The following is a 17,623-nucleotide window of genomic DNA, read 5'->3' on the forward strand; positions in this document are numbered from 1 at the left end:
GGGAAAACAACTGGACTGTAAAAATAGATTAAAGTTAATTTTAAAAAATACAAAAAATACATTGTACAGTACAATTTACAAGTTTACAAGACTTCTTACAAGACATAATTAGAAATATAACCCACTGATAAAGTGGGGCCTGCCTGGGGAGATCTAAATTAGATATTCAAAAGCAAGAAATTTTGAACAGCCAATAAAGATGTCAAATCTGATCAGCTGTCATGATAATGAAAATGAAAGCATAAGGAGCAATGGTTTGTAAGTTAGCAAAGTCTGTCAGGCGAGGGAATACCTGTTTCAAGTTCTACCTGTCACCATACCTGTCTGTTCTTCCAGTCAGGATAGCTCTACCCTGTCGGTGTAGAATATGGTGGGCTACAGCAAGTAGTTCATTTTAGTAGAGGAAGCTTTGCTTTGAGTAGCTGTATACATTCTGTGAATGTGTGTGTGTGTGTGTGTGTGTGTGTGTGTTCATGTACATGCATATTTTGTATAGGGGTGGGCGTGCACATGTTCATGAGTCTGTTACAAAGGCCAGAGCTTGATGTCACGTGTGTTTCTCAAGAATGAACCTGGTGGAAATTACTTATTTCCTAGACTATCTAGCTTGCGTAGCAACCTGCAGGGTTCCCCTGGCTTCTAGTATAGAATGTACCACATACGGCTGCATGTTGCTGTAGACTCAACCTGCATGTGCATGTGTAATATGCAAAGCTGGTTAGTTATAACTGTCTTCTTGAGTATTTGCCCTTACATCTATGATGAAGATGAGTAAAATCCTTTCTTCTAGTGCCCTGAAAGATGCATCTGGTTATTTTATCAATAATTACCTTATTGTACAGGAAGTGGCACATAGACATTTTACATGTCTCTAACCATAGCTTAGTGCCTGTGGATCAACTTTTCCTCAGCTTGTTCAGACCCTCCAGAGCCTACAGTAAGCAACTCTGTATGAAATCAAATTATTTAGATACCATATGAGTAATGTCATGGCAGGATCTTGTAACTTTTATGACTGAATAGTACTCCACTGCGCTTATGTACACTTTTTAAAAAATTCATCAATTTTAGGGTGCTCGGGTTGTTTCCACCCCTTGACAGTTGTTGTCAATAGTGTTACCATAAACTTGGCTGTGCAGATGCCTCTTTATATGGGTTATGTTACTTTTGGATAAATACCCAGAAGCAACGTTTTCTTGTTTGCTTTCCTGCCATTCCTGGTTTCTCTAGAGCGAGATGGTATCTCCCTGTGCTTATGATCTGCAGTTCCCAGATGATTCATGGTACAGTTGGACAGTTATTCATTGCCAGTCTCACACTTTCATCCTTTGTGCATTATGATACTGATCTCAACATGCAATACATGACAATTCTATATAATTTTTCCTGAGGTGCAAGAATTGTGTATGATTTACCTCATGTCCGTGGTCCTTGGAAGAAGTCTTCTTTTCCCAGTAAAGTAGACTTCAAAATCTTCAGATTTTAGTCTGTGGGCATAGTCGATGTATCCTGACACTTCCTGCCCATGAGAATTTTTGTCACGAATGAAGATCACCGTCTGGTAACATTAAAGAATGGAAAAGGGACATGAATAATGTCGCTTGAGCACTTTGAGAAGCTGTGGCTGTGAATCACACACAAGTCAAGGGCTATTTCAAGTTAGCTATTGTATGTTTCACCCTTATGATTCTGTCAGGTAGGTTCTATCATTTCTTCTATGCAGGAGCTGAAGGAATAAGAAACCTTTTATGTAGATTGTACATTGACAGTAACTTTGCATGTCATTATAAATGACTCAAACCAGTATTTCTAAGAAAAGCTTGTTTTAAGTGTTATAAATATTTCATGATATTTACTTTCACATCAACCTCATCTTCTTTATAGTCATTTGGGTATGAAAATGAAACTACGTAATAGAAAATGGAGACACAGACAGAGGCTGAGCTTCTCCGGGTCTCCCAGCTATCAAACAGCAAAACTGTCCTTCAACACCACTCCTTCTTTCTCCAAAGAGCTTTTACATATCTGCTATTAGAGATATATAAATAGATTCTTAGTATCATGACAGTCAAACTTTAATTTACAAAGCCAAAATATGTATATTAAACTTACAGAATAAGCTGTATTCTCTCATCCACATTAATCTCTTCACAAACTCTATTGACCACTTTCTACATGTTCGTAGTTCCTAACAGTAAAAGGATGGACTAAACTGTGGGAATGGTCAAGTCCAGGTATTCAGAACTTACGCATTGCTGATGAGAGACATCTAGACAGACATGGAGCACAGAGGGTGACCAGTGAAGGACAGACACAGCAGAGCTAAAGATGATGAGCAGCGCAGTGATGGGCACTCTGAGTTTTAAGGCAAAGTTGATAAAAAAAAAGTATGGTCTAGCTAGAAAAAAATGTATTTGTTTATAAAGTAACACCAAATAGTAGGACTCTGTGGTAAAGCTCACTGCTTGGATGAACCCAGGAGTCTGCCTTTTCCTCTTCAGTCACTGTGTTCAGTCACTTGTTGGGTCCCTGATGCTATGAGCTAATAGAGTTGACTTTAGATATCAGACTTTCCAAAAGATTAAAGCTATAAAATTGGAAGAATTTTCTTTCCCTCATTGATTCTATTGCCTGTCTTTTTTGTTTTGTTTTGTTTTGTTTTGTTTTTGTCTGCTGGGTGCTTCAGACACTATGCTGAGGAGGATTCTGAATCAGGTTCTTGCTACAAAAAAAGAGAAAGTATCTGACAAATTAATCTCACAGGCAATAGAAGATCAGGATCAATCGGGCTGAGCTAGCACTCGCTGTTCCTGTCTGGTAAGGTGACATTGTTTCAACCCTTAGTCTTTCACCTTTCTCCACATAGCCTCTCAATAAATCAGAACAGATTTATGATTAGTGTCGTTTACTTTCAGTTTCTTCAGCATAAAGTTCGAGTGGACACAAATCCGAAGAGGCTTCTGGAGGCTCTTGTGCTACTCAACCTACAATGTGAGTGGCGGCCGCTCCTTACACAAGGCCATGAGCGACAACTGCTTGTGAGTCATTAGTGCTCCTAGAGGAGCTGGGCCTATCACCATCGTCAGCACACCCCTATGGGAGTGTCAGTCGCAGGGAGGTAATTGAGGAGAAAGATGTTCCACTGTTCTAATGAAGCCTCCTGTTTTCAGAACAGAACTCTACACCAGGAAAAGAATCTCTCCCCTTCTCCTCCCCCTCTCCCCTCCCACTTTCCCCTCCCCCTCCATCTCCCCTGCCTGTCCCCTTCCCTTCCCTCTCCCTCTCCCTCTCCCTCTCCTCTCTCTCCCTTTCTCTGTCCCTTTCCCTTTCTCTCTTCCTCTCTCTCTGCCTTCCTCCCCCCATGTGCGTATGTTTGTGTGTGTGTGTGTGTGTGTGTGTGTGTGTGTGTTTCTCCCATGAGAAATATTTTGACAGTAGACTGACAGGCAATATATATTTCCCATCTTTGTGGTGAAGGTAAATGATATTTCTAGGCCAAATCAAAAAGCATAACATAACTTCTTAAATACACTGGTAAGAAAATACACTGGTAAGAAAAATGAGGTTCAATTTAGAGTGCAAAGACCCTAAGAAGAGAGCACAGCCCTGAAGGCAGCTCTGGCCCACAGGCCACAGGCCAAAAGCTCACAACTCATGTTGTGCCCCATGATAAATCTGAGAAATAATAAGACTCTTACTACAAACACTACTTGCTCTCCCTAAAATGCCAACATGTGGGGTGGGGTGCTTTCTTCTGCTTACCTCATACAATACTCTAAAATTTTATAAATTGGGTGTGGACAGTAGAGGTGGAAATGGAGGGGGAAAAGTCCCCAAGGGGAGGAGAAGAGTGGGACGGAATGCTTGTGACAAGAATTCAGAAGACATCTATTGGGAAGGAGAGCAGTCATCCAGAGCTGGGCAAGGAAGGAGAGCAGAGAGCAGAAGGCTCCTCAAGGGCAAAGTGTGCATGAATGTGGTGTAAGGAATCTGCATGTTAGTCCTAGATGATTAATACAAACTGTATAAGGTACACACCACATTGTTAACCCTCATTTTATCAATGTGAGTGCTAAGCCCACATGCCGTTAAGCAAGTATGCCCAGCCAGCAGTAACACTAACTAAATCCTAGCACCACCCCTTGCTTTTCTTCTTTTCTAATCAAACTGTTTCTTTTTCCTTGATGCTTTTTTAATTTTTAAATTTTATTTTATTGTGCTACTGTGTAGAGACTGTGTTAGTTAAATCAGCTTCTTAGGGGTAAAGAAATGGACTCATCCTAACAGATCTCCTTGCCTAGTTGTACATAGTTGAGGCATCCTTTGTTTCTTTTGCTAAATTTAGACCTTCTTAAGAAAAAAAATTGAAGACACTTTGAAATTTAAATATAAACATGCCTGGGTTGCTGTATATTGCTTTTATTATGTTTAGGTATATGCCTTGAATTCCTGATCTCTCCAAGCCTTTTAACATGGAAGGATGGCAGCCCCACAGGAAGAACAAATGTCAACAAACCTGGACCCCTGGGAGCTCCTAGAGACTAAGCCACCGACTGAAGATCATACATGGGCTGGTCCAAGGCCACCAGTAGATATGCAGCAGGGGGCTGCCTTGTCTTCTGCAGTGGGAGGGGATGCGCCTAGTCCTGAAGAGACTTGAGGCCTCAGGGAGGGTGGATACCTCAGAGGGGCACCCTCTCCAAAGCACACGGGAGGGGAGATGGGGTGAAGAACTCTGGGAGGGGGACTGGGAGGGAGGGCAACATTTGGGATGTAAATAAACGAAATAATTAATAATATATATGTACATTAAAAAGAAAAAAGAATGACAAGTTGAAAAAAGAAAATAACTAGATTTTCAAACACACACACACTCACACACACACTCACACTCACACACACACTCACACACACACACTCACACACACTCACACACACACTCACACACACACACACTCACATACACACTCATACACTCACACACTCACTCACACACACACTCACACACACACTCACACAAACACTCACACACTCACATACACACTCACACACTCACACACTCACACACACTCACACACACACGCTCACATATACACACACACTCACACACACATACACACACTCACATACTCACACACACTCACATTCTCTCTCTCTCTCTCTCTCTCTCTCTCTCTCTCTCTCTCTCACACACACACACACACACACACACACACACACACACACACAAATACTATGCCCCCTTAGGTGAAGGGTCTCTTCTCCCAGAGTGAGGTACAGATCAGTTCCTGGCAGCTTTGCTACCCTGGAGTCTTCTATCATTTAAGAATAACTGTTTAGGTTCCTCTGTTGTCATTATTTTCCAGTTTTATTCCAGTGGTATTGAGGGAACATTTTACACAAAATCAAATTCTTCCCAAATTGCAAGTGCACAACTCAAGGGTTTTTCAATACATGCACAAAGTTGGGAACTACAGTCCAGCTTCTGGTTGTTTCCATGACACCAAGGAGATCCTGAGGTACAACTCACTAACACTCCCTATCCCAGCAGCCTCAGAAAGTTCTAGATCCACTTGCTGATGATCAATTACTTTTTCAGCATTTTTCATCTAAATGAAATCATAAATAAATAAATGTATTTTTTTACTTTAATTTCTTTTTTTGAAATGCACAGTTAATTTCCCAAAAGATATGTGAATGCCATAATTTATACAGTTAAAGGTTCTTTTAAGTCATGTTACATTTGTTTAAAACATTCCAAAATGTACAGTCTCACCAGAGCCCTTGATTCTCTGAAGAATCAGATAAGGCAGAACCAAGGACAGGGTAAATGGCGCATCGGATACTGCACGCCGACCTGCACTTTCCACCACCTAGTTGGAGAAAGCAGGCTTTTAATTAATCACTAATAAAAAGCAGGATACACCCCCCTGTAAGAAAGCAATTGAGAAGTATCCGTGTGTGTTTATTGCTGATACAGAAGTGGGGCTTGAGGCACAGAAGATTGTGAAATCTGAGGTCAGTGGGACAGTCTGTGACCTCAAAAGCAAACAGGTGTTAAATGAAAAGACGTCTGGAATGAATACTTAGGCCCTCCTGGCCTTTTGTATATTGGAAAAAGATGAATTAAAGTAGAAAATTTAGTCTGTTGATGTATCATTTAGATCTTTGGCTGCTTTTCTTTTCCCAGAAGTGGATTAAAATACAATCTCATAAACTTGTTATAGGCCGGGGACATGTGTTGCCTGGTTTCGCCTGCCAATTACTAATGAGGAGATACGAACCCGATACGGTGAAACAAGGCTGCGTGTGAGGCCAGGGAACCAAAGTCGCAGAAATGGAACACGACTCTGGGTGTGCTTAGCAGCAAGCTGTGGACTGACAGACACTCCAGCAGGATTTCAGAACTGAGTCTGGGCTGCCTGAGGAGACCACACTGCCTCTCAGAGGGGAATGGAGGCCTGTTCCTCTAGAACTTTTGTGAGGAATGTGCTAATGAATTATTAATTGAAGAGAGAGAGAGAGAGAGAGAGAGAGAGAGAGAGAGAGAGAGAGAGAGAGAGAGAGAGTATGTATATATATAATTTCAGAAGAGAAATGATTTTGATGATAGGGTCATAATTCTTTGGGGATCAGCACTGTTTTTAAACATTTCAAAAGGAATGCCAGAATAAATTACTTCCAAGGAGATTACTGTATGAAATTTCTGTGTTGATAATTGGTTTTTAATTCCACGCTCTCTGATTCACTTGGATGGGTAAGTATAGTCTGGTTACCCACACACATTTCAGGCTGTTAGAAATAGATCTTTGTCTTCCCCTCTTGCACACAGACTCAGAAGGACCATCCCGTTGGCCAAAGTAACTCAGTCTGCTCTGATTTCAGAGGCAGGGAGGCCTCTGAACTGTGGATGACCACAGGTGACCTCATCCTCTCTTGGCGCGGATGCTGCTGGGCAGCTCTGCAAAGGGAGAGGCTGCAGAATTGTGGCCATTTTACAACTAGTGTGATTCTCTCAGAGTGTCGCATGCAGTTCATTTGTTTGCTCGCAGTAATTGAAGATTTGCTTTCTAAGGGAAATCACTGATGTTAGTTTATCCTTCTGCTTTCTAAGCTATGTCTATTTTCAAAATGGTGGGGTAAGTTCCTGTGCTATGTATTTTGCAGTACCTGTGAGGAAAGGAATAATTTAAGATCACTTGTCCTCATCATTATAATTCAAAATGGTCTGGAGGTTTGAATGGATGAGAATAACATGGAAAAACACATGCAGGTTTTATTTATATAAACTCCGAGTGTTAGGGAGAAAAAATAAGATGTTCAAAGTTATATATAAATTAAGATTTACTTTTTAACCCAAAATATACACTAAATATCTTCCAGTGGAGTTCAGTGTGTTGATCCAACCCAACATGCCTATGCAATAAACTTTACTTCCCCAAGTAAGAATCACTGGCTGTTGTGCATGCAGCCTTCATGCCCACTATGTTTTTCAGTAAGATTTCTCCAAATATTTTCATAAAAAGACTTGTGTAATGTCTCTAAAGCTAAAGATATGATATTACTAAAGAAAAGTTACCCTAAAATGAATATTGAGTTTCTAAGTTCAATACCAACAAAGCATTTTTGATTATTTAAAGTTTTGCCTTGAAGAATCAATGTTTACAGGGTTGTAGACATGGTTCATTGAGTTAAGTGCTTTGTGCACAAGACTAAAACCATGAGTTCAGATCCTCGGTGCCCATATAAATTTCAGGCAGGTGAGGCAGACCCTCAAGATCCCAGTGCTCTGGAGGCAGATGCAGAGTTCCCATGGGCAAGCTGGCTAGTCAGTATTGGTCAAATTGGTGAGCTTTTTGTTCAAATATGCATCCTGCCTCAATATATAAAGTAGGGGGCAATTGACAAGGACACACAAACACACATGTGCATGTTCCTGCACATACATGCATCACACAAATGCAACAGACATATACACATGCATATATGTCACATATACCCAAGAGGAATATAAGAAATAAATGGCTGTGAGTAAAAAGACAATTATGAAAATAACGAATAAGAAGTAGATTTTGCATTATTGCAAAAAGTAAAGTAAGAATAAGAAATCAAATATCATTACAAGGATTGGCAGATGAACAGTATGCACGCATATGGGGATAAGTATAGCATAAATGCTTTTCAACAGGACAACTTCTGCCTTTTATGAGTTCCTACTCTTTTGTAAAGCATGCAATTCCAAAATCTTGCCTTTAATCATACCATATTATGCCTTCCATCCCCTTGATTTCTAGTTAGCATTCCCTAGAAACTCCAAACTAAGAATCCTTTCAGCACCTTGAGGCTACTAATCCATCAACCGTGTGTTTTGCTATGAATCATTCTATGTGCTCTCTCCTCTTGTCCAGTGCAGATGCCATAGTGCTGCGACATTTTTCATTTGCAGGATGTTTCAAATCCATTGAGAGTCCTGAATACTCATTGAAAAATTTCCAGCATTATTTCAACCCGACTTTCCCTTTATTCTGTTTCTGCACAGAATAATTAAGATAAATTTGGCTAGAAAATTATTATGATTGCTCTTCCTGAAGCTCGATAATAATAAACTCAAGTGGACTTCATAACCGTTTATAATAATTAGCCATAATGCATTTATCCTCTTACATCTTCAATGTTGTGTTATTTTTTTCTCATCAAATTTTCTGCAATGTAATTTCTTAAGATCTTTATTTTCTTGATGAAGTTAAATTAGAGTCACACCCCTACAAAATCTGATTGTCACCATCCCTGACCTTAAGCTATATTACAGAGCACTAGTAATAAAACCTGTATGGTATTGGCATAAAAAACAGACAGGTTGATCAATGGAATTGAATTGAAGACCCAGAAGTAAACCTGTATAACTGTGGACATTTGACATTTGACCAAAAAACTAAAACTATTCAATAAAAAAAGCATCTTCAACAAATGCCTTTGAACTGGATGAATTCATGTAGAAGAATACAAATAGATCTATAGCAATCACTCTGCACAAAATTCAAGTCCAAGTAGATCAATGACCCCAATGTAAAACCAGACACACTAAATCTAATAGAACAGAAAGTGGGGAAATAGTCTTGAGTGTATTGTCAGGAGACAATGTCCTGAACAGAACACCAATAGCTCAGGCATTAAGGTGAACAATTAATAAATTGAAACCTCATGAAACTGAAAACTTTCTGTAAGGCAAAGGGCACTGTCAATTGGACAAAACAGCAGCCTGCAGAATGGGAAATCTCTTTACCCACCCTACATCTCACAGAGGTCGACTAGCCAAAATATATAAAGAACTCAAGAAATTAAACATGGACAAAACAAATAAACCAATTTTAAAAAGTGGTTACTGATCTAAACAGAGAATTCTCGACATAGGAACCTTTAATGGACAAGAAGCACTTAAAGAAATCTTCAACACCCTTATTCACCAGGGAAATGCAAATCAATACAATTCTGAGATCCTATCTTATACTCATCAGGATGGCTAATATAAAAAAAATCAAAATATAACAACACATGCTGGCAAAGATGTGGAGCAAGGGGAACACTCCTCTATTTCAAGGGGATTGCAAACTTGTACAACCACTTTGGAAATCAATTTGGTGGTTTTGTAGAAAACTGTGAATAGTTCTACCAGCTATACCACTTCTGGTCATGTACCCAAAAGATGCTCCACCATCCCACAAAAACATTTGCTCAACTATGTTCATAGCAGCTTTATTTGTAAATTGCCAGAAACAGAAATAACCTAGATGTCCCTCAACCAAAGAACAGATTAAGAAAATGTGGCACATTTACAGAATAAACTATTACTCAGCCATTAAAAATAATGACATCATGAAAACTGCAGACAAGTGGATGGAACGAGGAAAGATCATTCTAAGTGAGGTAACACCGAGATAAACATACATGGTGTGTGCTCACTTATAAGGATATTAGGCATGAGATGAAGGATAAGCTGCAATCCACAGACCCAAAGAAGCTAGGTAGCAAGATGGACCCAAGGAGGACGCTGCAACCTCACTGGGAAGGGGGAATAAAATGAGCATGAGGGGTGTATGGAGGGAGGGGACTGGGTGGGTGAGAGGGAGTGGATGGGAACAGGAGGAATCGGGAGATAGGAGGGCAAAATGGAGAATACTGGGAGAGACAACTGGAATGGGGAGTGGGCATCACTCGGACAAGGTAGAAACCTAGAGCAATGGAAGCTTCAAGGAACCTATGAGGGTGACCCTAGCTAAGACTCCGAGCAACGCAGGATATGGAGCCCAAAATGGAAATCTCCTGTAACCAGGCAAGACTTCAATGGAGACACTGGGACAGCAATCCAGCCACAAACCCTCCAAACCACAATTTGTCCTGCCTACAAGATGTGTTGGGGTGAAGATGGGGCAGAAATGAGGGAAAGGCAGCCAATGCTACCCTTGACATTATTAATGATATTCTATGAATGATATTCTGGTATGCTCGCAGACAGGAGCCTAGTGTAACTGTCATCAGAGAGACTTCTCCCAGCAGCTGATGGAAATAGGTGCTCAGTCAAACAAAAGGATTAGGGGGATCCTGCAGGAAAGGAGGAGGAAGGATCGAAGCAGCCAGAGGGTCAAGGACACGACAAGAAAAGTTACAGAATAAATTAACCTGGCTCCACAGGGGCCCACAGAGACTGAACAGCCAACCAGGGAGCCTGCATGGGACCCACCTCATCCCTCTGCACATATATCAGTTATGTTACTGGATCTTCATGGAAGACTCCTAATGGTGGGTGGGAGGGAGCTGTCGCTGACTCTATGCCTTCCTCTGAATCCCATTCTCCTGACTGCGATGCCTCATCTAGCCTCAAGGGGAGACGATGCATATATTTTTTGCTGCAACTAGATATGCCAAGGCTTGGTGATAACCATGGGAAGATGAATGATTGGGAGGAGGTGAGGGGAGGTGAGAGGGAGGAACTGGAAGGAGAGGAGAAATGGGAAGCCATGATCAGTATATAAAGTAAATAACAATTGATAATCATCATCATCCTTATCATCATCATCATCATCATCATCATCACCATCATCAACATCATCACCATCCTCTACCTGTTTACCCACACCAAGTTCTGTGTTCTTCCTTCCTAGTACTGTATTAAGCTGAAATATGTAGACATTTTAAGTATTTTTTTGTACTTGGCCACATTTCATCATTCTTTTCTCTTGAATTATAGTTTTTTTCTTCTATGAGATATTTTCTATTGGTACATAATATTCTGTAACAGCTACTGTTTGAAAGAGAAGCAGTACATTATAGGTCCAGACATGTTTTCCACTTTACAGCAAAATACCTATTTCTTTACACACACCCCTCCCCCAAAAAAACCAATCCTTTTTTGGACCAGTCTGCTAATTAGTTCTAACAACATTTATTCCTCCTTTAAAAGCCATCATGATAATCAAGTCTCAACTTTTACTTGACTCAAATCCTGTGGCCTGTGGTATACCTGTTAGCCCCATCCTTCTGAGAAACACGTCACTTACGTGTATTGATGTCTTTAAAGGTCCCCATGAGGGTGCTAGACTTTAGCCACCTTCTTGGCTTCTCCTAATCGTCCTAATATATAAGGGTCAGAGTTCCCAAGGCTTCGGTATCTCCACTGTGTCTTGATTTATTCACTAACCGGTTTAAGCCAGCTTCGTGGCTTGGAGAGTCAGCTCTTTCACCCTCTTGGTTGAACTTTTTCCCTCTAAGAGGCAATATTGTATCTAATTGTTCAAGCCCAAAGCCAGAATGATCGATTCATTGTTGCTCATCAGACCCCACATCCATCCAATGGCTGGCAAGCCCCGCCTCCACCTCAGTCTGCAAGCTAGATCTGCATAAGAGACTACTCTGTCATCTCTAGACCTCTCTCTAGACCTCTCTCTGCTCTATGTCCCATGGATGAAAAGATCGCTACTGCTGTGCTCTTCATATTTTATTCGCTTAGCTGTTCTTTAAGATAGTTTCCATGTGTATCCCAGACCAGAAGCCATAATGTAGTTCAGCCTTGCTTCAGATGCACAATCCAGCCTTAGGCTCTGAGTGCTAGAAATGCCGGCGCGTACAACCATGCCTGATTTGGTGTGCCCATTTGTGTGGCATTTCCTCAGACAAAACACAGTCTGTTGGAAAGGTTTTCACGTTTGATCCATCCTGTCATTCTAACGAAAATAACAAATATGTTCTAGGCGCTGTCACTTGGCTACACGTTGGCTTCCATCACAGATCCGTTTATCTGGTGCTTACTTTCTTAGCTTTGACATTTTTTTTCTCCCTCCTTTGATTGTAGGGCCCATAACATTAGGAATTTATTTTATTCTTTACTTTATTCTCAACTTACTGGATAGCGCCTGGCATACACCATCTTCTTAGGGATATACTTGCTAAATGAATGGATTTGTGGGGGTCCCCGCATGCAGATCCTGCATATCCAACTATGCTCCATGTTGCTGGTAATTTTAGTACAGGAAACAGAGCACTATTCTGAGTGTACAACCAGACGGAAACCATGACACAGTCAAAGGGAGTTGGGGAATGAAGAAAGCTCTGTTGTTGTTGTTGCTGTTGCTGTTGTTGTTGCTGTTGTTGTTTTCTAAATCCTGAGAAATTTACCTCCATAAAGCAATAGAGAATTGGGCTTTAATTTGTAAGGGACCCTGGCACTGGGGGAATTCTATAGGGCTTACTTTGGTTAGTTGAAAAACAGAACCAAACATTTGTCATGAAGGCAGTTTTTGTTTTGTTTTCTTTTGTTTTGTTTTGTTTTCAGAGAAAGGGTTTCTCTGTGTAGCCCTGGCTGTCCTGCAACTCACTCTGTAGACCAGGCTGGCCTCGAACTCAGAAATCCACCTGCCTCTGCCTCCCAAGTGCTGGGATTAAAGGTGTGTGCCACTACTGTCCGTCAAAATATTTTTTAACTATTTATTTTATGTATATGAGTACAGTGTAGCTTTCTTCAGATGCACCAGAAGAGGACATCTGATCCCATTACAGATAGTTGTGAGCTATTATGTGGTTTCTGGGAATCGAACTCAGGACCTTTGGAAGAGCAGTCAGTGCTCCCAACCATTGAGCCATCTCTCCAGCCTTAACAAGTACACTGTTAGCACTTTGGTTTGTTTTGGAGACTGGCAGCATTCAGAACCATGAAGATATTTCTCTTGCATTTTAAAGTACATATACCTACTCCAGCTCCTTTTAAAATACAAAACTCTTCCTTTTTCAGTGAGTTAGAATACAATCTTTTTTGTGAATGACATTTAGACAGCCAGAAGGAACATGTGTGTGATGTCCTCATATGACTATGACAGCACTTGCTCATGTTTTTTTTTACAGCTTATTTATTATAATTCTGAAATTGACTTAGCACTTGGTACTAAGCCCAATGTCCTAATTTTACGTTGGCTTTAATGCATAGTTAATTATACTATGCAATTTATGTGATACTTGGCTACAAGGAATATGGGAGCAACTCTAAAATATATGCAAGCAACTTCAATTTCTCACTGAATTTTCTTCTGCTTGAGTTTAATGAATTGACATGAAACTGCCAACTTAACAATAATATGATTTTTACTCTATGATTGTGTAAGTCAGTAACTTGGCATGGATCTTTCTACATTAAAATCAAAGTGTTATGACTAAATTTCTGCTTTCTGGCTCCTTGAGGGAGCCCCTTTTTTATCTTGTCTAATTTCTAAATGTTGCTCACAGGCTTCCTGTCATGGATGCTTTCCTTGATATTTAGAGCCAGCAGCAGGTCTGGCCCCCCTCTTAATTTCCCTATTTTGATAAGCAGAAAAAGGTTTCCTCTTATAAGGACTCTTACAGTTACACTGAGCTGACCCAGGTACTCCAGCACTTAGATTTCAAGGCACTTAAATTTAATCATGGCTTTGAAATCTCTAGTTCTAAGGAAGATGGCAGTCCTGCATGTGGGGTTGCAATGTGAGCATTGAGGAGAAGCGCTGCTTGCTATCATCCGTCCAGTTCTGTAGGCTGAGGCTGGTGATGTGAGAGTCTAGTGGTTCAAGCATAGCCTAACAGAAACTCCCAGTGATAGAAAGCTTAGATTAGCTTCCTCGTCCTTAAAGCCTTTGCTAGCAGCCCCACTTCAAGCCTTCATCCCAGCCACCACTGTGATGTCTCCTCTGTAATATAGATGCTAGCAATTTCTTCCTTACATAACGCACTGGGAGTACCATGGCAAAGAAAGAAAGAAAGAAAGAAAGAAAGAAAGAAAGAAAGAAAGAAAGAAAGAAAGAAAGAAAGAAAGAAAGAAAGAAAGGAAGAAAGAAAGAAAGAAAGAAAGAAAGAAAGAAAGAAAGAAAGAAAGAAAGAAAGAAAGAAAGAAAGTAAAATGCATGTAAAAACCTGAGTGGCACTTTGTGGCTATCTTCAATTAAACTTTGATGAAATTCCCGAAGAACCAAATAGTTTATGACTTGCTCATTAGCATTCTATATTAACTGTCCTCATGTCATCTAAGTACCAAATGCCCCAGCATGGCATCACATGGGGCCACTACAGCCACACTGTCCCTTTATTCTCTGTGCTGAGACCTTAGAGTCCCTAGGAAACACCCAAGAAGTGACAGGTCTCTGAGAGAAGCCATAGTCTTCCTCTAGAACTTGACACAAAGAACACCTTGTCCTTTACACAGGGCTGTTGTGAATTGTGAAGGAGATATTTTTACGAAAACCCTATTGTGTAGACCTATTAAATTTAGTAGCGTAACTCAACAACATTGAAAATGTCAAACAATGCATCTCTTGGCTTGGCCGGTGTTACTAAAAAGAATTGTTTTAGTGAAACATGCATATATTTGACATTTAGTGTGTCAGTGAAGATCTGAACTGGATGGTATTTACTACTCTAGTCTGATCAAGTGCCAGGCTAATTCCTTTGCTACCTCTGTAAAACTGTCCATCATTTTGGCAGGTGTGCATAAACTGGATAGACAAATCACGGAGGGAGAACGGAGTCCTGTTTCGTGGCTCTTTCAAACTGACCTCCTTGAAAGTACAGAAGTCTTTGGCCTTCATGATAAACAATACAGGGCTACTTTGACTTAATTATCATAGTTAAGAACAAAAGCATTTTTGCATGGACAGACAACAAAGACAAGTGGAGTTTTTTCATTCCTGAATCACATTGCTATATTTACCTATGGCCCTTAAGCCACAGCTAGCCTGCTTTGGAGTTTTGAGACTTTGGGAAGAAGGCAGACTCTTTTTATCTGATGCTCACTCTCAGGGATTGTTTTGATTTTTTTTTTTTTTTTTTTTTTTTGCTAGCATGATGCATAAGATTTTTGAGTTGGCTAAAGATCCCTCCGGGCTTAAGAGCAAAGGAAAGAGGGGATTAAGATGATCTTATTTTCATTTCATCTTTATTAAGCACACAAGTTATCCCAGAATTATTGGGAAACGTCAAACTAGAATATCCTCAGGACAACTGGTTTTACCCATCATGTTTTTAGAAAAAGCAAACAAATAAATGGACCCTCAAGGTCCCAGAAGTTCTGTTTCCTTATAAATGAGGTGACTGAGTCCCACGGAGAGCAACTGGTGACCACTGCTTCCAATGGGTTGCCGGGAAAGCTGGCTGTGGCAGACACAGATGTTTGAGTCCCACCTTGCCCAGATTCTTTGTGCACACCAAACTGCCATTCATGATAGCTGTGTATCTCTGAGAATAATGAATATCTATTCATGTACTAGACTGGCAGGAGGTGTAGAGAATGTCTTGTTTCTACGTACTTACATCACTGTGTAGATGCCTACTGCTCTGAGCAGTAGAGACATTGGCCAGTGTTCATTTCTCTCATACAGTGACGGGTCAGCCCGTCTTTGATGGTAAGCCTCTCTCCTAGAGGTCGTGTGATTTCACATGCCTTGAGCATGGACCCTCACCGGCAGGGGCTTGTCATGCCTAGCAGGAAGCGAAAGTGCTCAGTGCTCAGTGTTTGGAGTGCTCACACCAACTTCCCTGGACAAAGGTCTTTAACAGTCCTTCAATTTGATGGTGTCATACCACTCCACTCTCTCTTGTTATTATAATTCAGCCACACCAACCTTTGTACTTTTTGAATGGGCTAGACGATGATGTTCCATCTTGGCACTATTTAAACTTTAAAACACCAGTGTGGGGGCTGGAGAGATGATCAATGGTTAAGAGCACTGACTGTTCTCCAGAGGTTCTGAGTTCAATTCCCTGTAACCAGATGCTGGCTCACCATCATCTGTAATGGGATCTGATGCCCTCTTCTGGTGTGTCTGAAGACAGCTACAGTGTATGCATTTAGATAAAATAAATAATATAATCTTAAAAAAATAAAAATAAAATAAACCCCAGTGTGTCCATGTACTTGTAGATGTGTTCTGTCCTGGGATACTTATGGAAATCAGTGACCCACTCTGTGGGATAGATTTTCTTCTTCTACTTTTATAGACACCAGGGATTGAGACAATTCTTTTTTTATTATTATTTGGTATATTTTTTATTTACATTTCAAATGATTTCCCCTTTCTGGCTCCCCACTCCCCGAAAGTCCCATAAGTCCTCTTCCCTTCCCTAGTTCCCCCATTGGAAATCAGTCTGGCGGTTCCTCAGAAAACTGGGCATGACACTTCGGGAGGACCCTGGTATACCACTCCTGGGCATATACCCAGAGGATTCCCCAGCATGAAATAAGGACACATGCTCCACTGTGTTCATAGCAGCCCTATTTGTAGTAGCCAGAAGCTGGAAAGAACACAGGTGTCCCTCAACAGAGGAATGGATACAAAAAATGTGGTATATTTACACAATGGAGTACTATTCAGCCATTAGAAACAATGAATTCATGAAATTCTTAGACAAATGAATGGAGCAGGAGAACATCATACTAAGTGAGCTAACCCAGTCTCAAAAGATCAATCATGGTATGCATTCATTGATAAATGGATATTAGCCTAGAAACTTTGAATACCAAAGACATAATCCACATATTAAATGTTGTCCAAGAAGAACAGACGAGTGGCCCCTGGTTCTGGAAAGACTCAATGTAGCAGTATAGGGGAATACCAGAACAGGGGATTGGGCCAATTCTTAGTAAGCCCCTTTCCCCATGAAACATCTTACCAGGTCCTGTTTCGTCCCACTGAATATGCACTTCCCTATACTTTTCCATGGCGCTCACATTATTCAAATTTCAATAAAAGCATTTCCTCCTCTGAAAGACTCGACTCCACTATGCGTTTGCTTAGGTTCTTTCTATTCTGTGTCAGCTTTTCCTAATTATATAGTCTTCACTTGTATTCACCCGGTTGCATACTTTGGTTCCCTTTGTATTCACTCAGTGGAGTCTACTGAGTGAATGTGCCTGGTCCCCTTACTGTCTGCAACAGAAACTTTGACATGGACTCCCAGTAAGTGTCTGTCAGACAGAAGACAGAGGCAATGGCTCAACCCTCAGTCTCACTTTGGTAGTAGGCTAACTTCAGTGCTAATCATCTAAATCTATTCAGTACTGGATGAAATAATGCCAGAGCCCTTCCTCCCCTATAGCGATTCTCTAATAATG

General features: G+C 40.7%; 1 protein-coding gene across 2 annotated transcripts in view; it reads right to left on the reverse strand.

The window, feature by feature from the left end:
- The window catches only part of Cfap299 (cilia and flagella associated protein 299), a 531,465-nt gene that overhangs the window by 72,262 nt on the left and 441,580 nt on the right, over positions 1-17,623 (reverse strand). For both annotated transcript variants that reach the window (XM_052198692.1, XM_052198691.1), the window contains one exon: positions 1,416-1,558. In XM_052198692.1, the coding sequence (XP_052054652.1) occupies positions 1,416-1,558 (143 nt within the window). The remainder of the gene's footprint in view (positions 1-1,415; positions 1,559-17,623) is intronic.

Source organism: Apodemus sylvaticus, chromosome 11, assembly GCF_947179515.1.
Source record: "Apodemus sylvaticus chromosome 11, mApoSyl1.1, whole genome shotgun sequence".
Taxonomy (NCBI): Eukaryota; Metazoa; Chordata; class Mammalia; order Rodentia; family Muridae; genus Apodemus; species Apodemus sylvaticus.